Source organism: Penicillium maclennaniae, assembly GCF_028827695.1.
Source record: "Penicillium maclennaniae strain IBT 15551 chromosome Unknown utg000006l:1.0-2513246.0:1.0-2515036.0, whole genome shotgun sequence".
Lineage (NCBI taxonomy): Eukaryota > Fungi > Ascomycota > Eurotiomycetes > Eurotiales > Aspergillaceae > Penicillium > Penicillium maclennaniae.
Window position 1 is genome coordinate 2,001,756 of NW_026623218.1, and position 26,220 is coordinate 2,027,975.

General features: G+C 49.3%; 9 protein-coding genes across 9 annotated transcripts; 6 read left to right on the forward strand and 3 right to left on the reverse strand.

The window, feature by feature from the left end:
• Positions 1 to 50: 50 nt before the first annotated feature.
• On the forward strand, positions 51 to 1,025 carry N7477_007026 (acyclic terpene utilization AtuA family protein; the record flags this gene model as incomplete). Its single annotated transcript, XM_056968689.1, has 2 exons — positions 51 to 511; positions 572 to 1,025. The coding sequence occupies 2 exons, from the start codon at positions 51 to 53 to the stop codon at positions 1,023 to 1,025; spliced, it is 915 nt and encodes a 304-aa protein (XP_056821485.1).
• Positions 1,026 to 1,957: 932 nt separating this feature from the next.
• On the forward strand, positions 1,958 to 3,889 carry N7477_007027 (flavin-containing monooxygenase; the record flags this gene model as incomplete). The annotated part of the gene is made up of 8 exons (XM_056968690.1): positions 1,958 to 2,053; positions 2,113 to 2,171; positions 2,231 to 2,325; positions 2,388 to 2,551; positions 2,599 to 3,007; positions 3,065 to 3,362; positions 3,439 to 3,765; positions 3,820 to 3,889. 8 exons carry the CDS (start codon positions 1,958 to 1,960, stop codon positions 3,887 to 3,889), a joined length of 1,518 nt encoding a protein of 505 aa, XP_056821486.1.
• A 539-nt stretch (positions 3,890 to 4,428) lies between these two features.
• On the reverse strand, positions 4,429 to 6,213 carry N7477_007028 (uncharacterized protein; the record flags this gene model as incomplete). The annotated part of the gene is made up of 4 exons (XM_056968691.1): positions 4,429 to 4,764; positions 4,827 to 4,879; positions 4,943 to 6,100; positions 6,150 to 6,213. The coding sequence occupies 4 exons, from the start codon at positions 6,211 to 6,213 to the stop codon at positions 4,429 to 4,431; spliced, it is 1,611 nt and encodes a 536-aa protein (XP_056821487.1).
• Positions 6,214 to 6,562: 349 nt separating this feature from the next.
• Positions 6,563 to 12,438, forward strand: N7477_007029 (uncharacterized protein; the record flags this gene model as incomplete). The annotated part of the gene is made up of 16 exons (XM_056968692.1): positions 6,563 to 6,670; positions 6,730 to 6,778; positions 6,841 to 7,161; positions 7,235 to 7,325; positions 7,384 to 7,630; positions 7,824 to 7,877; positions 8,238 to 8,402; positions 8,568 to 8,861; positions 9,003 to 9,380; positions 9,540 to 9,743; positions 9,798 to 10,744; positions 10,815 to 11,014; positions 11,079 to 11,192; positions 11,320 to 11,497; positions 11,550 to 11,714; positions 11,766 to 12,438. The coding sequence occupies 16 exons, from the start codon at positions 6,563 to 6,565 to the stop codon at positions 12,436 to 12,438; spliced, it is 4,188 nt and encodes a 1,395-aa protein (XP_056821488.1).
• Positions 12,439 to 13,102: 664 nt separating this feature from the next.
• On the reverse strand, positions 13,103 to 14,806 carry N7477_007030 (fungal specific transcription factor domain-containing protein; the record flags this gene model as incomplete). The annotated part of the gene is made up of 1 exon (XM_056968693.1): positions 13,103 to 14,806. One exon carries the CDS (start codon positions 14,804 to 14,806, stop codon positions 13,103 to 13,105), a length of 1,704 nt encoding a protein of 567 aa, XP_056821489.1.
• A 1,403-nt stretch (positions 14,807 to 16,209) lies between these two features.
• Positions 16,210 to 18,090, forward strand: N7477_007031 (transcription factor domain-containing protein; the record flags this gene model as incomplete). Its single annotated transcript, XM_056968694.1, has 5 exons — positions 16,210 to 16,236; positions 16,314 to 16,341; positions 16,400 to 16,893; positions 16,968 to 18,002; positions 18,058 to 18,090. The coding sequence occupies 5 exons, from the start codon at positions 16,210 to 16,212 to the stop codon at positions 18,088 to 18,090; spliced, it is 1,617 nt and encodes a 538-aa protein (XP_056821490.1).
• Positions 18,091 to 18,485: 395 nt separating this feature from the next.
• N7477_007032 (NAD(P)H-dependent flavin oxidoreductase) lies at positions 18,486 to 19,818 on the forward strand (the record flags this gene model as incomplete). The annotated part of the gene is made up of 5 exons (XM_056968695.1): positions 18,486 to 18,890; positions 18,968 to 18,988; positions 19,055 to 19,347; positions 19,414 to 19,635; positions 19,689 to 19,818. 5 exons carry the CDS (start codon positions 18,486 to 18,488, stop codon positions 19,816 to 19,818), a joined length of 1,071 nt encoding a protein of 356 aa, XP_056821491.1.
• Positions 19,819 to 20,447: 629 nt separating this feature from the next.
• N7477_007033 (uncharacterized protein) lies at positions 20,448 to 22,441 on the forward strand (the record flags this gene model as incomplete). Its single annotated transcript, XM_056968696.1, has 8 exons — positions 20,448 to 20,823; positions 20,900 to 20,995; positions 21,045 to 21,284; positions 21,343 to 21,395; positions 21,546 to 21,658; positions 21,730 to 21,859; positions 21,930 to 22,160; positions 22,214 to 22,441. The coding sequence occupies 8 exons, from the start codon at positions 20,448 to 20,450 to the stop codon at positions 22,439 to 22,441; spliced, it is 1,467 nt and encodes a 488-aa protein (XP_056821492.1).
• Positions 22,442 to 23,224: 783 nt separating this feature from the next.
• On the reverse strand, positions 23,225 to 24,833 carry N7477_007034 (DUF3425 domain-containing protein; the record flags this gene model as incomplete). Its single annotated transcript, XM_056968697.1, has 3 exons — positions 23,225 to 23,477; positions 23,582 to 23,694; positions 23,739 to 24,833. The coding sequence occupies 3 exons, from the start codon at positions 24,831 to 24,833 to the stop codon at positions 23,225 to 23,227; spliced, it is 1,461 nt and encodes a 486-aa protein (XP_056821493.1).
• Positions 24,834 to 26,220: the final 1,387 nt, after the last annotated feature.

Below are 26,220 nucleotides of genomic sequence, written 5' to 3' on the forward strand. Positions count from 1 at the left end.
GTACTGAAGACGTCCAGTTCATCGTGGGCGACTGGATGTCCGAGTACAACATGACTACCCGTGGCGGAGCAAAGATAAGTAGCAAACAACAGATGTCGGAGTTCGAGATCTCCTTTGTAGAAGCAATCGAGCCCGCCTTAGCGCATCTCGACGCCCGAAAGATCAAGGTCGCGGTCAACGCGGGAGCGAGTGACCCAAAGAAGCTACATGATCGCCTCGTATCGATAATTCATAATAAGAATCTCAATCTCAATGTGGCCTGGATTGAGGTGACGAAGTTTCCGATCTGCTGCAGAAGGCCGTGCAGTCCGGGGAAGAGTTCACCAACCTCACAACCGGTACGAGACCTTGTTTGGTGCATTCGTAACCATGCAAATATTGACGTTCAGGTCGGCCAGGCCAAAAGCTCGCTGACTGGGACTTTACCCCGATTTACGCCTAATGCTATCTCGGCGCATGGGGCATTGTCGAGGCGTTCGAACAAGGGGCCGATATTGTTCTGTGTGGGAGGGTAACGGACGCTTCCCCCATCATTGCCTGCGCGGCCTACTATCACAAATGGAGTCGACAGGACTACAATTCCTCTCGCCCATGCCTTCGTAGCGGGCCATTTCCTCGAATGTTCGACCTACGTCACGGGAGGCAACTTCTCCGGCTTCAAGTCTCTTCCCGGGAAATTGGTCGACATTGGCTTTCCCATTGCTGAAATCAGTGCCGCGGGAGACTTCGTGGTGACCACGCAGGAAAGCAAAGATGGCAAAGTCACAGAGGATACGTGCAAGGCCCAGCTCCTGTATGAGATCCAGGGCCCTTATTATTACAATCCAGATGTGGTCGCCATTCTGGACAACATCATTATTAAACAGCTGGCACCGAACAGAGTGTATGTTCATTGGGATACTCGCTTCTGGAAACTGCTACTGATGAATGGCCAGTCATGTCTCTCATGTGAAAAGTCTCCCGCCGCCGCCGACAACGAAGATGGGCAACACTGGAATAATGCATTTCTGGAGATTTCATGTTGACAGCTTCACCAAGACGGGTGCTAGATGACCGTCCAGAGAGATCTTTGGAAGCTGAACACACCTGCAAACAGTAGATACACACAAGCTGATAGAGCGCACTTACTTCCCTTGGGTATTTTTTGAGATAGGAAATTTTGTTCGCTAAACTGCAATTATGTACAAAAGATATGCGGAGCCTGGGGACCGCAGAGGCTTTTCTTTTCCCCCATTTCTTTATATACTAGAGAGCCAGCATTTTACGTGAATTCGTCATCAGCTGTTTCGCCATACTGTGCTGGTTCAGGGTAATCGTGGGGTTGATCGCCTATAGAGAAGCCTTAGGATGAGGGCAGATATGTGAAGGTCGGGAGACCACTCTAGAGACAAATCCCAAAGGAACGAGTCTAGATCAGAAGAAATAATCAAATGTGGAAGTTGATATGCTATCTAAATCGCGAGGAAGAGGTCCGATCTAAGCGCCATAGTCTCCGACTCTCTGGACATCTAAGGCATGGCAAGGCCACCAACCCTCATCATCTTATTTTCTTATATAGAAAGTATCGAACTCGGATTATGTATTTTAATCTCGAATTCGAGCCCCGTCCCGAGAAATTTCCTCTGTTAGGTCATCTCAAACTCCCCGGGGTTGGGGGGAGGGGGTCTCTGGTGGGGCCTCCGAAAGCCAGCCCGGGATTATAATCCCTCGGATTTTGAGAGAAGGCAACACAATGATCGTCCCCAGGGCCAGCCAGTGTTCGGGTCAGGAGCGAGCCTTCGATATGCGCTCATGGTGGGAAGCTGCTCGGTCGCACTCGAGGTTTGTCTAGTCGGTTCTCGGTTATACGCTTGCGTGCCGGACTGGTTATTTATAAAAATTTCAGATATATCAGTCCGATCCTCCAGCTCAAAAAAATCCGCCATTTGTCCAAAATACAATTCACCTGTGTCTCACAATGGGAAATCCAGAAGTCATCGTTATTGGCACCGGGCCATCAGGTATTGCCTTAGCACACACTCTGAAGCACAAGTTGGGATTCGATGATTTCACAGTAAGTTTTCAAAAAGGCGGGCGTTATGCAGACAACCTCTGACATGGGTGGCAATCTAGTTCTACGACAAGTTCGATGGTCCCGGAGGTACATGGCGACAGAACACATACCCTGGAGTGTGCGTAATTCCACGCTCCCTGATCGCGGTCGCAGTCCTAACCAGCATTCTATACCCAGTGGTTGTGATGTCCCGACCATCCTATATTCGTTTTCATTCAATCAGAACCCCAACTGGTCGAAAGAACTATGCGAAGGGCCCGAAATCCTTGAGTGTGCGTCGTTGGAGTCTAGAGGTGTGAAATTCATTCGTACTGATATACCATCCTCGAACCAGACATGGAAAATACTGTCGACAAATTCAATCTCCGCAAGCACATGCAATTCGGCGTTGAATGCCTGTCCGCATCATGGAATGTCAAAGGGTTTTGGGAGGTTCGCTTGCGTGACACCAAGACGCAGGTTGAATACATCAGGACCGCGACCATCTTCATCTCTGCGGTGGGAGGCATCTCCAAGCCACGAGACATAAAGTTCCCAGGATGGAGACCTTTGCTGGAGAGATCTTTCACACCGCACGATGGAACCATCAATTTGACTACAGTGGAAAACGCATCGCAGTTATTGGCAATGGCTGCAGTGCTGCACAGGTTCTCCCCGCTGTCGCTAAGGAGGCCGCCTTGGTGAAGCAGTATGCTCGGAGTGCTCAATGGTACCATGAACGGCCGAATCGCAGCTTTACTGCATTCGAGAGGTGGTGCTTTCGTAACATTCCCCTCTGGGAGCGGTACTTGCGTCTGCAAATTTTCCTCGCTAGCGACAACCTTGTTGCCACTTACCTGCCTGGGCCCGCAGCTGAAAAGCTTCGCGCAAAAACCGAAGAAAGTGCACGCCAGTATATTTGCGCGACCGCGCCTCAAAAGTATCACAAGTTTCTTGTTCCAGACTTTCCACTGGGTGAGCCTTCCATTGCCATTTTCAATGTCAAATATGCTCGCTGACAGTGTCCTTCAGGCTGTAAACGACGTATTTTTGACCCGAACTATCTGGAGAGTCTTCATCGCCGCAACGTAGAGGTGGCACCCGTGGGGATCGAGCAGATTGATGAAACAGGAATCACTAGCACGGACGGTGTCCATACTGAATTCGATGCAATCGTCCTCGCTACAGGATTTGATGTCCAGCAGTTCATCGTTCCGATGGAAGTGTACGGCAAAGGTGGCAAGAGCCTGACAGACCAGTGGAAAGAATCGCGAGGCGCACAAGCTTATATGGGAGTTTACGTGAACAACTTCCCCAACATGGGCATTCTGTACGTGTTACGGCGCCCCGCCATTTTTGCTTGCTATCCCTGTTAATGGAAAGAGAACTGACTAACTCTATGCTAGCTTCGGCCCCAACACGTTCCCAGCACACAACTCCGTCCTCTTCACATCCGAAGTCCAGGTGGACTATCTGGCACGTACCCTGCTCGCGCCCATCATTGACCGTCGTATCTCCTCTCTTGAGGTCAAGGCCACTGCTGAGAACCAGTGGGTGAACGCCGTGCAGAACGATCTCAAAGGCAGTGTATTTGAAGCAGGCTGTTCTAATTGGTATATCAACCCAAATGGTCGCAATTCTGCCTCGTGGCCAGGCTATGCATCATCATATTGGGCAGAGACGCTGAGGCCCCATTCTGGGGTGTTCAAGCAGACCCCGGGCTCTAGGTTGTGGTTTGTCAATACGCTGTTGCGTTGGATCAGAACTACGCGTAAGAGAACGTATAGTGTCCTGTTCCTTGCCCTTGCTGGGCTCCTGTGGCATCGAGATGGGGGGGATAGTTCGTGGTTTGAGTGAAACTTACCAGGGATTGGTATGCCTCAAAAGGTAGAAAGTTGGAATATCAGCCAGTTGTGCATGTACACATTTCTCCTTAGCAAAATTTTCTTGGCTATCATCCGGGGTTGATTGCGTTTTCCAAATGATCCAGTCCGACGCGAAGGAAAGTAATATTGGCGCCTCGGTTTTCGTGCCAGTCTTCAGCTGGGTCGCTAGAAATCTGGTTTCATCACAAATCTCAATCTGCGCGTTTCCTATATCTGACCTCTTCCAAAGTTCCTTCATGTTTGCGATCGACTTATTACGGCGTACCTTCTGCGTGGAAGCGCTTCTTTTATAACACAAAGCGATCACATACTGCTATGACTGGTGGATTTCACAACTAATGGGCGAATTGTGGTCTAGATTTGGGTGACTAAGAGTACAGATGAATGAGTATAATCATTGCACATATTCTTGTCTTGATAAACCTATTGCCTAACATTCACTCGTCTGAGTACAGGGAAAAAATTGATTCAATCAAAAAATATAAAACTACGCAGCATGATCTTCATAACTCACAGCTTAACGGGTCGCTGCGGTTCGGGCTTCTCTGCCAACTTCCGCCTGAGGATCTTCCCTGACAGGTTGCGCGGAACCTGTTCAATGAAAGCGACACCGCCACGTAATTGTTTATGAGCAGCTAGATTGGCAGTGACATACTGTTTGACCTCTTCCTCTGTTACCGGGCTCTGCTCTGTCTTGCGGACAACGAATGCCCGTGGGATTTCATTACCCGGAATAGCAGGATCCGCGATACCGATCACTGCGGCGTCGAGGATCTTATTATGCCCAATGAGAAGGGCTTCGATCTCAGCAGGGGCTACCTGTAGACCCTTGTATTTGATCAATTCCTAGAAATAGTCAGACCGCTGCCAATGGAGGGAAACCCTTGCCACGAGGACAAATGACGAACTTTCTTCCGATCAACAACATAAAACTTTCTATCCCTGCGTTCCCCAATATCTCCTGTGCGAAATCATCCATCTGCCGTAAAGGAGTCCATTGTCGCTTCGGGGTTCTCCCAGTAACCCATGGTCACATTAGGGCCTTTCACCAGAATCTCACCGCGGTGGCCGTCAGGGACAGCACATCCATCATCATTGACGATCTTTATGCGTGTATTTGGCAACAACGTACCAATACTCCCAGTGCTGTCCTCACAGTCCCAGGGGAGCCAAGTGACAGCTCCTGTTGTCTCCGTCAGCCCCCACGCTTGGCTAACTTTGCACTTGAGCTTCGACTCAGCCAACTTCTGTAGCTCCGGGCCCATGGGCGCAGCGCCGGACTGGGCATGTCGAAGGCTATGGAATTCGACGCTGACAGACGGGCTTTTCGCAATGCGCAAGTAGACCGATGGCACTGTACTAATGAAAGTTGGCCGATGTCTTTTGGCCGCATAGACAAAGTCGTCGAAGATAAACTTGGGCATCCAGAATACGGTACCTCCCGACATAGTCCCGTTGATGAAGTATCCTTGCAGTCCAGAGATGTGGGCGACTGGAAGGTGCGCGAGCGTGCGATATTCGAATTCGACATTGAGCTTTTGGTTTGTGCGACTGAGATAGGTCCCGATGGCTGCCTGGGTTATAATGGCTTCTGCCACAAAATTCTTATGCGAGAGGCGTACACCTTTGGGCACCCCAGTGGTACCGCTGGAGTAGAGCAAGGCAACTACCCTAGTCTCCAGAATTTGGGTATCGGCGATTTTCTCCCATGGAAGCTCCCTTGTTTCCGTCAGGTAGTTGCAGCTCCGGTATGTGGAAGGACTCAAGCTTCGACCAAGGCTCATACTATCAAGAATCAAGACCCTTTCCGGGGATATGTGAGCCTTTTGTGCTGCCTCTACAGCAGCGCCAGCCATGTCATCGGTTGCGATGATCATATGGCTTTTGCTTGACTGGATCTGCCAGGCCAGTTCTGCCACTGTCAACGCCGTAGATGCAGCGGAATAGACACCACCAGCGCTGATGACTGCAAAGAACACGATTGGATTCAGGAGATTGTTGGAGCAGATACAAGTCACCACATCTTTACCCGCTCCCGTCTTCCCAATTCTTAGATGAGTACGCAGTACATAACCTAGGCGACGGACGAGCGTAGCGGATTGTGATTTGGTGAGGGAGTTTGCCTCGTTTCCGGCTTCAGCGTGGATCACCGTATCCTCTTTTGCCCAGGAATAAGGTGACTCTGTGCATATTAACGAATAACTCTTGGGCTAAATATAATATTAACCCACCGAATACGAGGGTCAGGAGGTCCAGCGATGGAATTTCGCAGTCGAGTTCGGAATTGAAATGCATGGTGGCGAAAAACAGAGTAACCTCCGCGACAAAGTATTGTAGCAACCTGTAAAATGGGCGTTCTCCTCAGTCCTCATTTAACAAATAATATAGACTGGCGAGCTATCTGAATTTCTACTCCCATCGTGGCGATCTAAACTTTGGACAAACCTCGGTCCCGAGGCTTATTCAGCGCCAAACCTGCCCTGTCTGGACAGCCGCCTGGACAGGTCTCACCTCGGTGTACATATTGCGTACACCGTGATCAAGGATAGCACCGATCTCGGCAAATAAATGGACACACAAGGGCGTGTAAGTTAGTATATAGCACCCAGCCACAAGCAGATTATCATCATTGTCCTCCTTCAAAATGTCTGGATACGAATTCCCTCCACAGGCAGTGTCCTGGCTGCAGCGGGACGTTCTATTGTTTGCGAACAGCATCGGTGCCACCGCTGATGAACTCCAATTTCTCTACGTAAGTTTCTCTGTCATTCTGCCTATTCTCGCGATTAATTTCGCGTGTCTCATTTTTAGGAACTTGATCCCCGGTTCACGGTGTTCCCTACGTACCCTCTGATATTGCGTACGTGTGTAATATACGTCAAATCCAATCCCATCAAGAAATGGGTACTGACAATTATGCAGCATTCAAGCTCACGGACCAGGAGGTCATTGAGTTCTATGGTCGCAATGCAAGAAATAACATCCCTGGAGCCCCGGACATAGACCTTCGCTATGCGGTTGACGGACAGCGACAACTTACGATCCACAAGCCTCTTCCCACATCAAGTACTGGCAGTAAATTTGAGCTGAGGAACAAAGTAATCGGCATATACGACAAGGGCAACTCTGGGAGCTCCTTCGAGACAGAACAGCAGATCGTCGACGCCGGGACAGGAGAGGTGTATGCGACAACGCGAACCATGAATTTCGTCCCGGGGCAGGGAAATTGGGGAGGTCCAAGAGGTAATTTGTTTTCCCAAATAAAGCACAGAGTATGTTGAAGGACTCGGATACTGATCTGCCCGCGAACCGTCAGGCCCCAAATCGCCTAGCTACTCTCCTCCCGATCGCACACCTGATGCAACCCACGTGGTTCAAACAACGGACAACACAGTTTTTCTCTACCGGTGTGTATTCGGTTACCAACATTTTGAGCAGCTCGGATATCTTACTGATGCTGTTCAGACTCAACGGGGACTACAACCCGCTTCATGCCGTTCCGGAAGTAGCAGTGAAGAGTGGATTCGGAGGTGTCATCATTCACGGCCTTTATACATACAGCTCCACATGCCATGGACTCTTGCGTAAAATGTGCAATGGAGATGCGAACCGACTCAAAGTCTATCAGGCAAGATTCGTGTCCCCAGTTCGGCCAGGTGATAGGTTGATCACAGACATGTGGTCCATGGGGATGGTGGATGGATTGGAGGAGGTGCGTTTTACAACTAGGAAAGAAAATGGACAGGTCGTGCTGGGGAATGGGAGAGCTTTGATTGTTCCAACAACCCCTAGGTCTCAGTCTATGAGACTTCCTGCGACGATAGACACAGAGTAGATTAGTTACGAGTATCATGCAGCGTAAGGTTTATCAAATTAAACCTATTGCACATTAAGGACATATTCAGTACCGTACATACATGTGTAGCACTTCCACCGAGTTCACAGCCATGTTGCTGACCGTGAGTTGCCGGAAGCAACCCCCTACGGATTCTATGCGGAGGAGGCTGCAAGCCGTTAGTCTCTCACCCGGATTTCTAAATATATCGTCGTGAATAGAATAACCAAGGAAGGTGCAACCATGTAAGGGTAGGATATAAAGACCTATCTCGGTCGACTCGGTGTGCAGATAGCGTAAATGGGGGTGTCCAGCCTAAATGGGGGTGTCCAGCCTAAATGGAAAGGTAATATTGTTTGATCGCCCAATGTTACTGATAGTGTTAGGACTATATAATTGCTAAGTCTTATTACAGTACGGATAGGTACTGTACTATTCCAATCCTCCCTCAGACTTAGAGCAATTGCCCCATAATTTTGGGTAGCAAATTGCTGAAGAAGCGGTTCGATCCTATGAAGATATTATTCCTTCTTCGTACATAAATGCGACTGCCTTGACCATGAAGGAGCCTATTGGCGTATGTGGCATTATTACACCTTGGAATTCTCCCGCCGCTATGATCACCCGCAAGATTGCCCCTGCATTTGCGGTAGGTTGTTCCGTGGTTATTAAGCCCCCTAAGCGAGACCCCTTCACTGCTATCGCCTTGACTAAGCTTGCGTTACAAGCTGGGATTACCCCCGAGATTGTATAGGTTGTTCCAACTAAAGATTGCAATGCATCTTTAGAACTGGCTACACATCCGTTGGTCAAGAAGTTAAGCTTTACTGGTTCGACGAATGTCGGAAACTTGCTCACAAAGCTCGCCGCCGGAACAATGAAACGAGTGAGCATAGAGCTCGGTGGTAATGCGCCGTTTATTGTTTTCGAGGATGCCAATCTTGACAAAGCTGTCGAGGGAGCCTTGATCTGTAAGTTCCGCTCCTCGGGTCAAACGTGTGTCTGTGCGAACCGCCTGTTTGTCCACAAAGATGTTCTAGAGGAATTTACTCAAAGAATGATCAAGCGAGTGCAGGCGTTCCAGTTAGGGCGTGGAGTTGACCCCGGGGTAAGTCATGGGCCGCTTGTCAACGTCGCCGCCGTGGAGAAGGTCAAAAATCACGTACAAGATACTATCGTGAAGGGTGGCCAGCTTCGATATAGTGGTGAAGTACCAGGTGGAAACTTGGCGGCTGGTTACTTTTATTAGCCTACAATTATCACTGGAGCCAATAGCGACATGCTCCTCGCCACAGATGAAACTTTTGGACCACTGGCTGCCATATTTTCTTTTTCAGATGAGGAAGAAGTTATTGCATTAGCGAACGACACTGAATTTGGCCTGGCTGGGTACTTATTTAGCGAGAATATCAACCGCGTCCTGCGCGTTGCAAAGCGACTGGAATGCGGGATGGTCGGAGCCAATACTGGGCTGATCAGTGCAGCAGAATCTCCATTTAGAGGCGTTAAAGAGAGTGGTGTTGGGCGAGAGGGGAGTAAATACGGGCTCAGCGAGTACCAGACCGTCAGAGCAGTAACGATTGGGGGGTTAATGAAGGGTCACTCTGTGTTGTTGAGCGATGTGGCGGTAGTGACAGTCTAGCTAGCTTGTCAAAGGTCGAGTCAACAGATATCACTGGAGAATCACGGACAGGGGAATTTCGATCAACTCTATACCAGATACGTTGAGCGTGTACATCTCACGTTATCTTCCTTTTCCATTCTATAAGGCTACATTTCTCGTCAGGACGTAGCCGAGTTTGAATGCAAAGAATCGTCGGAGATTTTTAAGGTTCCACCTGCTTGTCCTCGAGACTACGAAATTGACGTCAGTGTGATTGGCGGGGTACTCACTCAATTTCCTGTGTGTTCTTATTTATGGTGTTCGGCTCTATTCCGCGGCTACGCGGAAGAACATGAGTCGCGACGCAAGAATTATGTTAGTGCCTCGGTCAGTAATTGGACATCGGAGCGTGTTGCCTACTGGTTACTTACTGGCGCATAGGCCCCTCAGCTGGGGTCAGCAGTGACCCCACACTTTCCCCAGGTAATCTCGCGATCTACTTACCATTGTGCCGGTTCAACGTCTTTCATTGTGGCGAAGAATTTTTCACAACTGTTGTTGATGGCTGGAGAAACTCCCCAGAACCGGTCAAGAATGGAACCGAGACCACGAGTAATGAAACATGTCTCGCGTGCGTGCTATGGGTGTCGAAAGCGAAAAACCAAGTGTGACGGTGCGAAACCACAATGCGCCAACTGTGCGCTCTACAAACAGGACTGCATATTCTCCCAAGAGATTGACCGGCGGAAAGTGGCATCGAAAGAAAATCTATCAACAATGCTAGCCTATGTGAAGGATCTGGAATCGTTGCTGTCACGTCATAAAATTGACCTCCCTGATAGCCGACCCAACCACCTCTTGTCTTCGGTCTCCCCATCCACTTCTCCCACCGGTCTTTCACAAGGAACTTTTGATGCGCTAGGCCAGAACACGAGCGCTTTTCCAGGGCCTTCAGTTGGGGAGCAAATGGCCACCGCATCAACTGAAAGTTCCCCGGATGCTCAAGATCTCCTCTCAATCTCAGGTGAATCCTCGTACGAAACGAGCCTGATATCAGATCGGATGGGGTCATTACAGATTGCAGAAGATGGCCAGCTGCGATTTTTCGGACCAACATCAAACCTTCATATTTCGCATGTTGGACCGTTTCCACTGTTTAACTCGAACATTCGGTCTGTTTACCGGAACGAGGCTCTCATTCTCAAAGCCGCTGGTGTCGATCATCATGTAGATGAAGAGCTCGAGGATCATCTTACGAGACTTTACTTCACCTGGGAGAATCCGAATATTCCAATAGTGGATGAAGCTACATACTATCGAGAGAAAACCCGCTATAGAAAACTCAATCAATTTAGCCACCGATACTCCGAAGTTCTGACCAACGCAATGTGAGTTCGAATCACTCATTTCAGTACCCGTCTAAATCTATTGCCAAAGATTGACACGGAAATGACTTAGCTGTGCTGTCGGTGCGGCTCTGACGCCTCGCTACTGCCCTAAGCTCCCAGATTCCCTCGTTGACTTCTTTGCGACAAGGTCCAAAGCCCTCCTGGAAGTTGAGATGGATTCGCCGACTTTGAGTACCGTACAGTCCCTTGGAATCCTCAGTGGTGTAGAGGCTCTCCTCACAAGGGACGCCCGTGGCTGGCTCTATAGCGGTACGAGTGATACACATACTCACTCGATTCATGGGAACTCTACTAATAATATTTCCGTTCGCAGGTATGGCCATGCGGCTTGCAACAGACCTCGGTCTCCATATCGATGCTGCGCCATTCGCCGAACGAGGTCTTATTGACCTGGAGGAAGTCCGATTGCGGAGTTACATATTTTGGGGTACTTATGTTCACGAAAGGTAACCTTCTTCCATGACCCAGCAAGTTGACACAGAAATACTAAGACCGGAATATAACCAGGATGTGGAGTGTATATGTTGGTAGACCTGAGTCTATTGACCATTTAGATATCACAGTACAACACCCAGATCAGGTTCGCTACCGCCAAAATGTGAACAGTAAATGGACCCTGTATACCGATGAAAACCAACCAACCCCCACTTGGGAATCCCCAGCATATTTTGATGAAGTTGCGCAAGCCACAGTTGCGTTGTGCACCATAATGGCGTCCATACGGAAAGTTCTGTGAGAGAATGCATCCAATATCTTTATCATTACATGCTGACTCTCCAATCAGATACAGCACTCCAAGAACGAAAACGCCTGTTATTGATAAGCTCTATGCTTTCGCCGTTAAAGCTAGAACCGAGCTTAAGCTCTGGCGATCACAATTGCCAGACGCCCTTGTGGTCAATTTGATGGACCTTGAACGCATGCATCCCCCTCATGTCCTACAGCTACAGTAGGTGCTTTCAGTCCCCAGGGACCACTCGGATAATTAACACGGAGACAGTATGCAATTCTATGCTGTTATGATCATCGTTGATCAACCTTTCGCATTTCTCCCAGCTGGCCTGAATGGTCTGACAGCTCAAGACATACGAAATAGCCGCGAGTCCTGCCATGATGCAGCATGGTCAATTACACAACTTATTCAGGTCTTTCGTCGGCATTTCACGCTTCGTCGCATTAATATCCAAGCTGTCCACCTCGTATTCACGGCAATGCTCGTCCATGTCCACAACGCCTTCCTTTCGGTGGACTACCAGATCCGGGATATAGCGCGCAGACAGCTCGAGATCTGTTCGCAAGCACTGGGAGAAATTGGTCAAGCCTACAAGAATGCACTTCGAGCTTTAGAAGTTATCACTTCTATCAAGTCTGATCTCCTCCACCGCGAGAGCAAAGCAAGGACCAGTGGCTCCAGTATAGCCGGTCAGTCGTTCAGTATGAATTCCTTGCTAGCACTGGGTCAACTCCCATCAGGGTTGTCTATCGGAGATGCCGGGCCGTCTCAATTGTGGTCGGGTGAATGTTCGAACGACGGATTGTTGAATGGGGTTGATCTTTCCACGGGAATGAATGTAGAACAGTCAGCCTCTCTCACTGGCCAAATATTCTTTTCTGACCAACAATGGCCGTGGGCACCCTTCACTGAACCATACGGTGATTCAACTACTGGATAGATAATATCAGTTGACATTGGAAGGTTTTCACGATTGAATGAGAATTCCACTAATTCCCTAAACAGAATTAGCTTTGATGGTCATAGTGAGCAGAAGTCCCAAGTAAATTACTTATTTAGTTACCTGGGGACTTTTGGAGGGCTCTGTAAGCGGTATTAGGCGCTCAAGGTGATCGCTGATTGTGCACAACCAGTTACGCAACCAAAAGAAAACAGCCGCAACAAAATGCGGGCGAGATGCTGAGATGAGACTAGGGCCCGCAGCTCAATTGCTGAGTAGACTGTAGCTGCGGGTTTCGGATTTTGAGCCTAGTGGCCCGCGGTTGAGTTTGACGAAAGAAGATCGCAGAATAATGCAAGGTTAATGAAGACCATTGCATTTAACGAAGGAGACTAACGTACTGCTACAGGCAGAAAGCAAAGCAATAATGCCAGGCTCAATGGTGTTTCATTAATTGTACTTAACATTTTGTTATCTCCTGCTGCTTGAGGTGTCAATATCCCGTTTGCTAAATATCCTGTTTTGCTTGTCTTCATACATTGATATTTGAAACTCAATCCCGTGGGCAATTAAAAGTCTATAACATTAAGATACTGTAATTGTCAATGTACACAGATTCGGCTTTTGTTCCCAAAAGAACATTAGTCGTAATGCTCTGCGAAATTCACTCAGTGCAATCTTTGGAGAACATTTGGAAAAGCTCCCAGTCACACTCTTCCTCCCGAACATCAGACTCGAATATTGAACCGCCACCTGGGAAGTATGACAACGATGACAACGAAGTTGGATCCTGGTTCAAGATCAAGGAACCATGAGGTTCCACTAGCTGAGTTGTTGAGGGATCAATCGTCCCATCTGCTGAGGGATCAAGGCCTTGTCCGGCGGAGGTCTGGGAGTGGACAACACTCGTAGTCTCTGGGCTGGAGCCGGAGGTGCAAAAATAGTCATCGGAATAAGAATCGGTGTCGTCTGATTCGAACGACACCAGGCCCTCCAGTAGATTCTTTTCCGAAGCCGTCACCATGAAGTGAGAACAGAGTAGCTTGCTCACCTGCGACGGTTCGAGATCATGGAGTTGCTGCCAGCCTGCCAGCCCCATGTGGCTATCTGAGCTGCTGACAACACTTGAAGGAGAATCTGGAGTGCTGTGAAGACCCAATAGGCCTTTGCTGACTGGGTCTACGTACGGAAGACTCTGTCTCCGGTTTCGAACAGTTCTCCCTTGGACTGCAGCATCCACAAAAACAAGAGCTACTTCAGCAGATAAATAGGTGTCCCCAAGATGCTGCAGGGCCTGCGCGCACACTTGAAAATGCACGACGGCTGACTGACGGGCCGAAGATTTTGTAGATTCGAGGGCCTCGAGGTGCGTAATGATGGCGGACTCAAGCATCGCAACTTGGCCATCAGGCACCAAATACTCTAGACCATGAGACCGAAAGTAACTGTATATTTCTGTGATTTGGATTGCTGCATGGTGGACACGTCTCTTTGAAAGCTCTGCCAACTCAGGGAGGCTGGGCATCATCGAGACAAGCTGAGGCCTGTGCAGAACACTGCTTGTAATATTGTAGATGCCGCTCAACAATGCACGAAAATGAAGAATCACATTACTATGCCTCTCGATATGATGAAGCGGGTCGGAAATAGACCATTGCAGAGCTTCTGGAAGCGAGTTATGCCATTCGTCGAGCTCAATATCGCGAAGAAGCAGCTCCGCACTCGTTGCAGAAGGGTAGCGTGGAATCAAATGTCTCGAGGGTGTGTCTGTAGATTCGTTCTTCTTTCGAGTCGTTGTATACTGGCATTTGAGAACTCGAGAAATGCACTGACAGCACTGGGTCAGCGCAATGCTAATCTCAGCTAGCATCTTCCGCGTGGACGGATCCCTGATTGCTGGGTGGCTCCCGTCGCTACCGAGGCAACATTTGGTCGACAATGGCCCAACGTCGAAGTCTGAGAGCTTGAGCATGGGAATATCAAATTCGGACTCGGGTATTTGCAAGGGCCGTCTCATAGTAATCGCGATCAGCCGATCTCGGATGTAGCATGACCATTGAATTCTTTTCCACAGACCCGGCTGCTGTTTAGACAGTGAAATTTCCGAGTCCGTCGGTTCCATCTCAATAGACTTCCACACCGCTTTAGCGACACCGACATAGTACCAGGCATCCTGACCATTATCGGAAGTGTCATCCCAGTAGGTCATCAGCAGGACTGTCTGCAAGATCGCCAGGCGGTCGTCCTCGCAGCCTAGGGAGTATAACAGCTTGACTCGTTCAAAACGAGTCCTTCGTGCCTCCCTTCGATCCCTGAATCCCTCTCTCGTGAGAGATGCGGTTGTCTCAAATGCTGTCGCAGCGAACATAACGGCTTGAAATAGAAGAAAGCTGATACCCCGGGAGCCTGTATAGCTCCGGTCGATGACCATAAAAAAGTGCTCCAGATTCAAGACTGGTAGTGCAGGGTGCACATATTGAATGTAGTTTCGAAGAAGCTCGTTCCTGATTCTTGCGTCCGGGACGTTGAAAACGCCCTGTTCATGCAGAAATTTACAGTCTTCCCGTGAGACCGAAGGTGGAAGTGGGCTGATATATTCTGGCAGCCAGGAATCCCAATCGACCGGCTTGTTATTTGTTGCTATCGTATTGCGATAAGCCTCTGAAGTTCTCTTCCCTGCTTCCATCCAGTACGCCGGGCTTTGATCTAACGTATGTACTTATTAGTTTTTTCTCACATTGCGGTACAGCTTGAGAGATCGCAAAAGCTTACCCGCAAATTCGCTTAGGCGATAGGGAACCACATGGTCATTGTGAATGGGTACAAGCTCCTCCTCCACATCTTTCTCGGCTGCTCTGACCTTCTTCCCCCTTCTATCGACCGGGATTGAGCAGGCAACGTTATTGAAGCGACAGGCGGTGCAAGGGCCCCCTTCGCAACCACGTCACATTTTACTTTCCGGCAGCGACAAGTAGCGCATGCTCTTGATGATCGCTTGGAGATTTTTGTGACTTGGATGCAGGGCTGCATCATCACGGAACTCAATGATGAAGACGTCATGCCAGAAGAGCAGTTACTCCGAAGTTGAACATAAGGATTATTTCATCAATAAATGAAAAAGTGAAGTGAAGCCAGGAATGATCAAGCAAACATTTGAAAAGAGGATGAGATGCGAGCGCACCAATAGCGTATTTCCAGGCTACTAGTACGTCAAAGCCCATCTGCCCGTGGGGAATCGGGATTCAAAAACCCGTGAACTCTCGCGCTGTCCACCATTCTCAATACGCGATTTGTTCATGAAGGGGTGGATCCGAGGCATATAAATTAATGGCTTTATGTTCGTCAACGCTGAGAATATCAATTGTTTGACAGGGGGTGACTAGGTAGCTAATAGAATCGGAAGAGGAATAAATCGGAAGAGGAATAAATCGGAAGAGGAATAAAATCGGAAGGATGCGGGGTCAGCTTATGGAAACTGCTCCACCATGTGGGGGTGACCCACTCGGGACTGTAAATTCCGGCCATGACGCCCAATGCTCGAGTCATGGTTTTCCCCAGATTTCCCCTCCATGCCCCACAGTAACCTTTCCTGGCTCTTATCCCTTCTTTCTTTCTGACACCGAGCGGAGCAATGGAGGGAATGCAGCACCGGCCACAACGTGCCCGAACGACCCGATCAGGGGCCTGCTCGCACTGCGTCGCACAGCGGGAACGCTGTTATATCGGCGTGAGAGGAATCCCGTGCTCTACTTGTCGCCGGTTGAATCTCCAATGCGACGGCACCGCGAGTCCACCAAAGTTAGTGCTTCTCTTTCCTATGCCCTCTGCAGAGAGAGAGTTTTTGCTAACCGACGAGTAGACTACTGGCTAAAAAGCGCGCCTCCTCTCTGATGTACTGCGATGGTGAGAACACAACACGTGCCCTCTCCCAGTTCACAGCTGATAAAAAATCGTATAATAGAGGGGTCTTTTAAATCTCAGATTCACCGAACTGTCCAGGAACACCGATTCAAGAAGAGCTCAGATCCCGTCGTTGCGGCGACTGAACCGTTAGAAAATTACATCGCCATCGTCCATCAACTCCTCGGCCCGGAGCCGCTCACTCCGCCCGTCCTGGTCGACAAGCCAGGCTACGTGTCAGGGTCGCCGAGTCATTTGGACCAGGGTGATCATGAATGTCTGAAAACTAAGGAGGCTCTCGGTGTTCCAACTGCGCGTTTTCGCAATGCGCTGCTAAAGAGCTACGTGTTGTGGGTCCATCCTCAAATGCCAATCTTGGACATGGACAACTTCTTGTGTGAAATTGCGAAAAATGACGTCCATAACAGCATTAGTCCGCTGTTATACCATGCAGTCATGTTTGCGGCCTCTGACTTCGTGGACATCTCCTACATCCACCGCGAGGGGTACACGTCGCGCGGAGCCGCTCGCGACGTAATGTTCCAACGCGTAAAGGTCTGTAGTCACTTCAGTCGCCAACACTTGCTGTAATGCAGCTCGGAGACCTGGATGCTGACTACCATGTCTAGGGACTGTTAAACGTTAATTGCGAAGACGACCGCCTTACTACGGTGCAAGCGCTGCTGCTTCTAACCCATTGGAATGATGAACCTCTTTCTGAGGAGGACACCAGCCATTGGATGGATATCTGCTTATCAATGGCAATGCGCATTGGTCTCCACCGCAGTCCCAACCCTTCAAACCTTACATTGTCCCAACAGAAGACGTGGAGACGAACATGGTGGGCTTTGTACAATCATGTTAGCCTGACAGCTGGAGATCTACCATCCGTAATGCGTCTTCAAGAAGGTCACACAGACGGCCATCCAGTTGATCCGCCCATGATTACCTTGAATGACTTCCAATTCGGCGTCTTCGGCCCTGAAGCGCGAGCCATCGTGGATGACTGTGATGTTTTTCAAAGTGTCGAATTGCAAAAGACGCAAACCCATTTGTTCATCGAAAAGACTAGACTCTGTCGACTGTCACAGTTTTCGCGTGTCGCCAACCGGGTGAGCAATTTGGCGCATGGAATAAACAGACCAGAGACATGGTCCTGTTCGCGGAACAGAGGTGCCAATGCAGACAAGACGGAGAAACTGCGCAGATGGTTCTTGCAGCTTCCAGCTGCCGCCTGCCATCAATACCCATCGGCGCTGACCCAGACGGAGTGGGATCGAAGCGTCTACTTGCATCGAGCGTGGCTGCGGCTGCTGTATTTAGGCTCGTTGTACGCGGCATGCTGCGACCAATTCCAAGCAGCCAACGGCACTTCCCCCTGTTTCTCGACATGTCCCCAATCCGACCAGGTGGACAAGTACCTATTAGATATCACGGACCTATTCGATGAGGTTGACAGTCTGGGTTTATCGGGGCACCTGCCCTCCTCTGCCACGGCACTTCTAGTCTTGGTCCTCACTTACCACAAGCGGCCCCTTGACACGACCATGTCACTCGATCAAGCCAAGAGGGCCCGCTCCTTGCACAAGTGTTGGAACATGATCCACAAGTTAGAAGAAACGTCTCGACTGGCGAGCAGCATGATAGCAGCCGTTAAAGATTCTGTATGTGACGATATGTGGGAACAACTTTCAGCAGGGCTGCTGCCATGACGGACAGTCGTTCTGCGGGGGCACAACGTGGTATCCATAGACATTTAAAGGATCTCCGAATTTTAGTTGAGCCGAGGACATGAGACAACCATGAAGAATATTAAACGGACAATTTTGATATAACGGCTGCAAACCCCGGCCACCTTTGGCCAAAGCAGGAAGGATGGTTCGTTAGGTGGTGAAACGAAGGCAGGACTGTCCAGTAAATTCCCTTTGAATGATGACAGGCCTCGGTCCCGAACACCGAGGCTGGACAGCTATCCCCACAATCTAGGTCACGGCTGGTCGCTCCACCGACTCCAACGCCACCGCAACATGGACACCTTTTTGTGTGTACAATATAGGAACATAAAAACATGAAACCCCCCCCCCCCCCCGGTGCGCCTATCAATACAATCGGACTCTCTTTTCACCCATTGACATCCTCACCACCCCATGGCGCTCATCACCACCCCAATCACCCAGCTCCTTCACATTGAGCACCCTATCCTGCTCGCAGGAATGGGCCATACTGCCGGTTCTGACCTAGTAGCTGCCGTTTCAAATGCAGGGGGACTGGGCGTGCTCGGTGGGTTGGGTTACACGCCAAAAATGCTCCGCGACGCCATCCAGGAAGTGAAAAGCAAGCTTCGTAAGCCGGATCTACCGTTCGGCGTGGATCTCTTGCTCCCCCAGATGGGAGGCTCCGCCCGCAAAACCAACAAGGACTACACCAAGGGGGCTCTAAATGAGCTGATCAATGTTATCATTGAGGAGAAAGCCGCGCTGTTCGTTTCAGCCGTGGGGATTTCCCCAAAAGAAGTGGTCGATCGGCTTCATGGAGCGGGTATCCTATACATGGTATGCATTGGCGATACACGCAATATCTTCGTTGAGAAAGATTGAATCGAAATTGACATATTGACTTAACAACATAGAACATGGTCGGCCATCCGAAGGTGTGTTCTTGACACTATAGAAAGTCAAAAGCATTCTTAAGAGCAACTCGTTGACCATTGACATAGCACGTCCACAAAGCCTGTCAAGTGGGCGCCGACCTCATCTGCGCTCAAGGTGGCGAGGCAGGCGGCCACACAGGTGAAATTCCGACCAGCGTGCTCATCCCTGCTTGCGCGGATGTTTGCCGACAATATAAGTCCCCCCTAACGGCAGAGCCCGTCCAGCTCGTGGCGGCGGGCGGCATTTTCGACGGCCGGGGCATTGCTGCAGCGCTGATGATGGGCGCCAGTGCAGTATGGGTTGGCACACGCTTCGTCACAGCCCGCGAGTCTGCCGCTCCGGAGCTGGGCAAGAAAGCGTCAGTAACTTGTTATGAAAAGAGATGCAGATTATGGCTGGCTAACTTTAATAAATGTGCTGGCAGTATCATCGACGCTGGATTTCAAGACACTATGAGAAGCACCTTGTGGACGGGTCGACCGCTGAGAGCTCTCGCAACGCCGTATATCCGGGACTGGGAACTCAACCGTCGCAGTGAAATTGAGAAACTGCAGAACGAAGGCAAGATTGTTTTGGATTATGAGCTGGATAGGCTGGCAAAAGAAGGTAAATTGACGGATGAGATTGAGGACCTGACTACACAGAGGTACGTTATGAGTGGCGATATCCTGAATTGAAGTCATACTGAACTCGTTGCAGGCCGATGGGTTGCGGTGCCGCCATGGTGACCCAGGAAGGTCAGTCTGCAAAGGAGATTGTGCTGGAGATGGTGGTTGAGGCTTTTGGGCGGTTGAGCGGAGCTCGACAATATGTGGAGGCGAAACTCTGATTGACTTAGAGTAAATATGGCTTAGGATCGGGACTCGCTTGAAATTAGAAGATCTTCTAGTATCATAAAGAGCTCTATTTTGCAAGCTCTTTTCTACAATGAATGTATTTTGTGGTGATATGAGGATGCCATACTTTGAATAGCTCATTTGTTCCCTTTGCTTAAGACATCTCGTACGTAAACACTGGAGTAAAAACAACCCATGATGATTGAGATGTCAAGTTATAATTTATCGCATTTGATAGGGTGTTTTTCGAGGTGGCCAATTCGTTGTTCAACATTCCGAGAGACGGGCGTAATGATCTCGACTCGCGCATGACTATCGCACATACTAGACCTCTGGCCACCAGTCAAGATCAACTCATCATCCCATAATAGACACTAGGCGAGACAAGCCGGAACGGATCCGGAAGTTTGTCCAAAGATCACACTTAAATGGTCCGAGGTCCCCCCACGTTGTCCAATTTCAAAACCCGCTTGGAAGCGTAATGTGCGGTAAAGCCCTTACTCTATACCGAGGTCTGTCGTCATCACGTCCAAAGATAGAAAAGGACAAGCCCAGCACTCTGAGAGCTTCATTCAATCCCTGAATCCAATTGTGATCGGGCTGTCTCACCTTAAACCTAACAATGGCATCCCAAAAGGTGCCTGTGATCATCGGCGTCGGTGAAATCAAGAATCCCTCTCGAAAAAAGGAGGATGCCATCGAACCGCTGAATTTGATGCTCAGTGCAATCAAGGAGGCAGCTCACGATGCATCCAGTTCTTACACGGCTCAACTTCTTGCTTGTGTTGACAGTGTGAGCGTCGTGGCTAGTTCGACATGGCGATACAAGGACCTTCCGGAACTGGTGTCTGAAAGATTAGGAGTCAGACCCTCACATAAGGCTTACAGCGCCTTGGCCGGAAGCTCGTCCGTTCAATTAATTGATGATACGGCTCGATTGATTGCAAAACGCGAAGCTGAGGTTGGGGTTGTAGTAGGAGGGGAAGCGATGGCTTCGTGTATGTGGTCCCATCTGAATAGGCTTGGTTGGATGTCATATTCTGAGCCATGTATGACTAACCGTTCAATCCATAGTGAAAACTTTCATCAAAACCAACTCATATCCTCCGCCATGGACAATGCCAGAAACAAATGACGTATACTACGCGAACGACACCGACATGCTGACCGGTAACTATCCTCAAATCAATGTGTCAGATAGAAATACTCACCTGGACAGGAATTGGAGGGATTCACAAGGTCGGAGTCCCCATGCATGTCTATGCCATGTATGAGAACGGACGGCGAGCCCACAAGGGGCAAACACCAATCGACAACCTTCAGGAATCCGCGTCGTTATATGGAAGATACGCCAAAATCGCATCTGAGCATCCGGCATCGTGGAACTTTGGGAAACAATGCGAGACAGCAGAGACAATTGGGACGATCACCCAGCGGAACAGAATGATATGTTTTCCGTGTCCGTGTTCGATCCATTCCGTGAAGAGCGAGACATATATTAACCATGGAAACACTAGACCCGCTGTTGATGAACGCCTTCAACGACGTGAATATTGCCGGAGCTTGTATTGTAACTTCGACCGACTTTGCAGAGCGAATGGGTATTTCCCGCGATAAATGGATATTTCCACTGGGAGGCGGGAGGGCGCAAGATACCGAAGACTGTATCGCTTACCCTTAATCTATTCTGTTTTTGGGCAACGGATTGACGCCCTTCTAGTCTGGAACCGTTCCAACTTTTTTTTTCAGCCCTGCAATTGCCACTGCCTTGGACGGGTGCCTACACTCGTCGGGACTGCGCAAAGAGGACATTGGAATGTTTGATTTTTACTCGTGAGTTGCACGCTGTGAGGAGCAAACCCAGCAATTGGCAGCTGCTTACCCTAACCGTTTTATACTGGTAGATGCTTCCCGGTCGTTCCTAAACTAGCATGCGACCACCTGGGAATCCCGTATGACAACCCACCGAAGCCAATTACTCTCCTGGGTGGTCTGACATCATTTGGTGGCGCGGGTGCGAACTATTCTATGCATGTAAGAGCAAAATACTCGGAAATCGTCCTCACTTATCACACTGTGGCTGATTTTGAACTCTTTGCCGCAGGCCGTGGCGGAGATGGTCCGTCGACTACGAAATCTGCATGGGCGCCGCGAAGCCTCCAACGGACTTATTCTTGCCAACGGCGGTGTGCTAACAACGGAGAATGCAATTTGCCTCTCTACCCAGCCTCACAAGTCTCACAAGTCATATCCGTTGGAAGATTGGATCCCGGCCCGTGTAGCCGCACCACCAATAGTCTCAGCGGTAGAGGAGGGGGAGGAGGCTGTGGTCGAGGTGTGTATCCCTGGTCTTTTAAATTACCTTAGCCTCTTACTGACGTGAGAAAGACATACACGGTTGAGTATGATCGGGAGAACCGACCCCAGCTGGGCCACATAGTGTGTCGACTGAATCGTAACGGGAACCGCGTTATTGCGAACCATACCGATTCAACCACATTAGAGCAGCTGGCCAGCTGGACGGAAGAACCAATCGGACGAAGTGGATTCCTCCGGCCGTCATCTCATGTAGCAGGGCAGAACCTGTTCAGTTTCCGCAGAAGTAATAGGCTATAGTATTGACGAATAACCGAATACTTACAGACACTGCCACCGAAGATAGGTGTATCTCCCTCCTACGTGTTTCCTATAGAACACTATATTGCTCCTCCAATTCAGATCCGTATGGTTTCAGTTGAGCATTTGGGGTTTGAACATTGAATTTAACAGAATGCTTCCGGGTAAGCGGACAGTCTGTAATAACAGATACGACATTATCGAGATCGGACAAACAGCTTACTAGGCGCGAACGGGAAGTAGGAGGGAGAGTATTGTGGCACCAAATAACAAAATGAAGGAAACAAAGGTAGATCGGGTTTAGAAAGGGGGCCAGGGAAAGAGAAGCTGAAACTGCAGAGCCGTACACCGAGGAACTGCTGGTCCAAGGGATCAAAGGACGGCAGCTCCCTTCGTTGGACATGATTTTCGTTCCTCACAGTAGTTGAATAGTACTGTAGAAGATAAAATGCGGTTAGGGCTTTTCTTCAACATATCTCAAGCCTAGGACGTCGGAGTCTGGGAACTTGACCCTAGATTTATCGGCTTTTTGGCTTTCCCCATTAGGAGATATTGGCTATTTTGTGGTAAATCGACAAATACGGATATGAGGCTGTGAAGATCTGCGATTCACTGCGGGCGGTAATTTTCCGAATAGTAGTTCAACAATAGTGTACGAAAGTCCCAACTCAATGGTAACTGATGTCGTCTTGACAGCCTATCATCATATCCCACATGCCCAATTTCTTTGTCGCAGCAGTGCGCGCTCACTCCCGGCAAGCTCGCCCCGCGAATGCTCAACAACTAGCTTCGCTCGTCGATGATGGCAGTCACTTCTGGTAACCTTTCTTTGAAGCGACTGGAAACAGTCCAATTGTCCAAATTTCGGATATGTTTTTCGAAGTTTGGATGGATCACTAGACCATGTTTAGTCTCGCAAACGGCACCCATAGGATTAAACGGCCAGTTCACAACCACGTGTGGCGAATAAAGATCGGCAAATGACGAATAAGTGTATTTGTCTGGATGTTGAATTAACAAATCGCGTATCTGCGGCCTTTGAGAATATTAGCAGGTACGAGTATACCTTATACCTGATACGTCTTTGTTGTTTTCCTGGTCTCTCTTGCTAGTTTGGTGTCTTGCCAGTCAAGAACTTACCAGGGAATGTTGTCAATCCACGGCGCATGTGGAACCGTGATTTGGATCGTGGTTGGTCGAAGCCACTGTGGCATCCGCTTGTAGTTCTCCTCTGTAGGAGATATTTGCCACCACTTCGTCTTAGCTTACATCCACCTGTTCAATTCGATATACTCACCCTCATAGTTCGGAACATCACAAACATAAAAGCTATTTTTTCGGGAAGATTGACATGCTCGAACTTTAAGAGGACATCTGTCAGGACCCGACAGGTTGGGTGCAATCCAATCATATTATCTCGTTGCACAAAAGCTTGCACAAAAGGCTGGGCCGGCCCCGTTACAGCCTCGACGTCAGCAGCTTGAGCAGCCATGGCACGCCGGAAGCCTATAAAGTCCAAAAGAATTTGGTCCAAGGGACATGTAGCGGTTGTGTGTTTGACCAGGACAGATTCAATGCTCGAAGGACAATCTGCTTGTTGCTTCGTGATTTCAGAAGAGAGCTTAGGCGCTACAGCAGTCAACGGCGCGCTAATCTGGTCTTGAGACTCTTGTGACACCTTATGGGGATTTTGGTCTGCTTCGGTCAGAAAGGTAAGCCTCAGCGCAAGTGCAAAGAAAGCCGGCTTCAGCACGCTTACCAGGTATGGTCCCAAAATTACCATTCGTTCCTTCCTGCATATTGGAGTCTGCACGATTTGACTTGTTATATCTGGGGTTGTAACTCCACAGACGGCCTCGGAGTGGGGATTCAAGCCAGACACCTCTTTATCCTGCTTCTGCGAACGACGGTCACGTAGCGCCCCAACTTCATCAACAGATAATGCCAGATGATGGAGGGCTTGGGCTTTGTGTGGAAGGTAGGTCGTAATGGGAGGCGAGAGAACTAGGTCGTCCACTCTCGTTTGAGGATGCCTTCGTCCATCGCGTAAGGAATGATATCGACAGATCAGAGAGCTCTGACCTCCTACACGACTTAAATTAGGAGTTCGATTGGCATATGTCGGAGCAAGTCTCCTTTCTTCTGACAGCTCATTGAGGGCGACCCGTCTGATGGTCTTTAGGCGAGACTGCAGTTGTCGGTTTTCGTCTCGAAGAAATTTGATCTCCTCCATCAGGCTGTTTTTGCTGCTGCCGAGACATCTTTGAACTAGAGCAAGCTCATCAAGCAGGTCTTCTAATCGGAGCTGGGCCGGTTGACGCCGCATGCGCTGCACTTCTTGCGGTGTGAGAGAGGAGACCTTGCGTGATTTTCCTTCCGCGCTTGGAGCCATGAAGATAGTGAACTTGGATGTCCACCGCCGGCTGTCCTCAGTGAAGGTGACAGCTTTTTGGAGGGCAGATGAAGCAACTCAAATTGGGTTAATATAGCAGAATCAGCAGAATCGGCAAAATCTTATCATTGACTCCAGTCTGAAGGCACTTGAGGCAAACGAAACCCGGCGTGCCGACTGATGATAACTAACCAGGTTGTAGTTAACGTAAACCACGGGCGAGTGGGCCCACCCGCCCGCAAATCGCGTCTCCCACGCGCGTTCCTACTCTCCTCAACCATCTACTATGCCGCCAAACGCACTATTTCGGGCCCTGATCCTTCCAATCAGGAAGGAAGGATCCTACTTGCTATACAAGCATACAAGATCCACAAAGTTGCCAATATTCGTGAAGCGGCACGTCGATTTGGTGTTCCAAGAACCACCCTCAGGAATATGCTCGCGGGCCAGACCTATCGTCCCACCACACGCGCAAATAACACAAAATTGACCTAATTGGAAGAGAAATCACTCAATAAATGGCTTCTTTCTATGGACGACCGAGGAATTGCTGCCGATCACGCTCTAATACGAGAAATGGCAAATATTCTGCTTGCGAAGCGCGGCGAGGACCCTATCCAAACAGTCGGAGTTAATTGGTCAGGGACTTTCATAAAACGCCACGGGACCTTGCAATGCGATTTAGTAGGTGATATGACTATAAGCGCGCTCAATGTGAAGATCTAGTGGTTATTCGGGATTGGTCTAGTACCGTTCGACGCACTATTGAACAATATGGTATTCTTCGTACGGATATCTATAATTTTGACGAAAAGGGCTTCGCAATGGGTATTGCAAGCACCTCAAAGGTTGCTACACGCAGGGAATACTATGGTAGGCGCAAGCTAGTGCGCCCTGGTAATCGCGAATGGGTCACTGCTATTGAAACAGTGAATGCAAGTGGGTGGGCGCTTCTACCTACTATTATCTTCAAAGGCAAGCGATACAACTAGTCTTGGTTTGTGGATCTCCCGTCCGATTGGCGCCTCCAAACGAGCGAAAATGGCTGGACTACCGATAAAATTGGTCTACTATGGTTAAAACACCTTTTTTATTCTATTGACTACACAGCGTACACAGGGGGTTGTGGCGTCTATTAATATTAGACCGCGACATTTGATGACTTATGCATAGAAAACAATATTGTTTCTATATGTATGCCACCGCATTCCTCGCATCTACAACCTCTCGATGTGGGCTGCTTTGCTGTTATTAAGCGATCAATGGTCAGCTTATCTAGGACTGGAATCGCTGGGGCCGGAGCCATATTGATAAGCTTAATTTTCTCACTGCATATCCACGCGCGCGAGATGAAGCATATCAAGGTATTACTATACGATATAGCTCT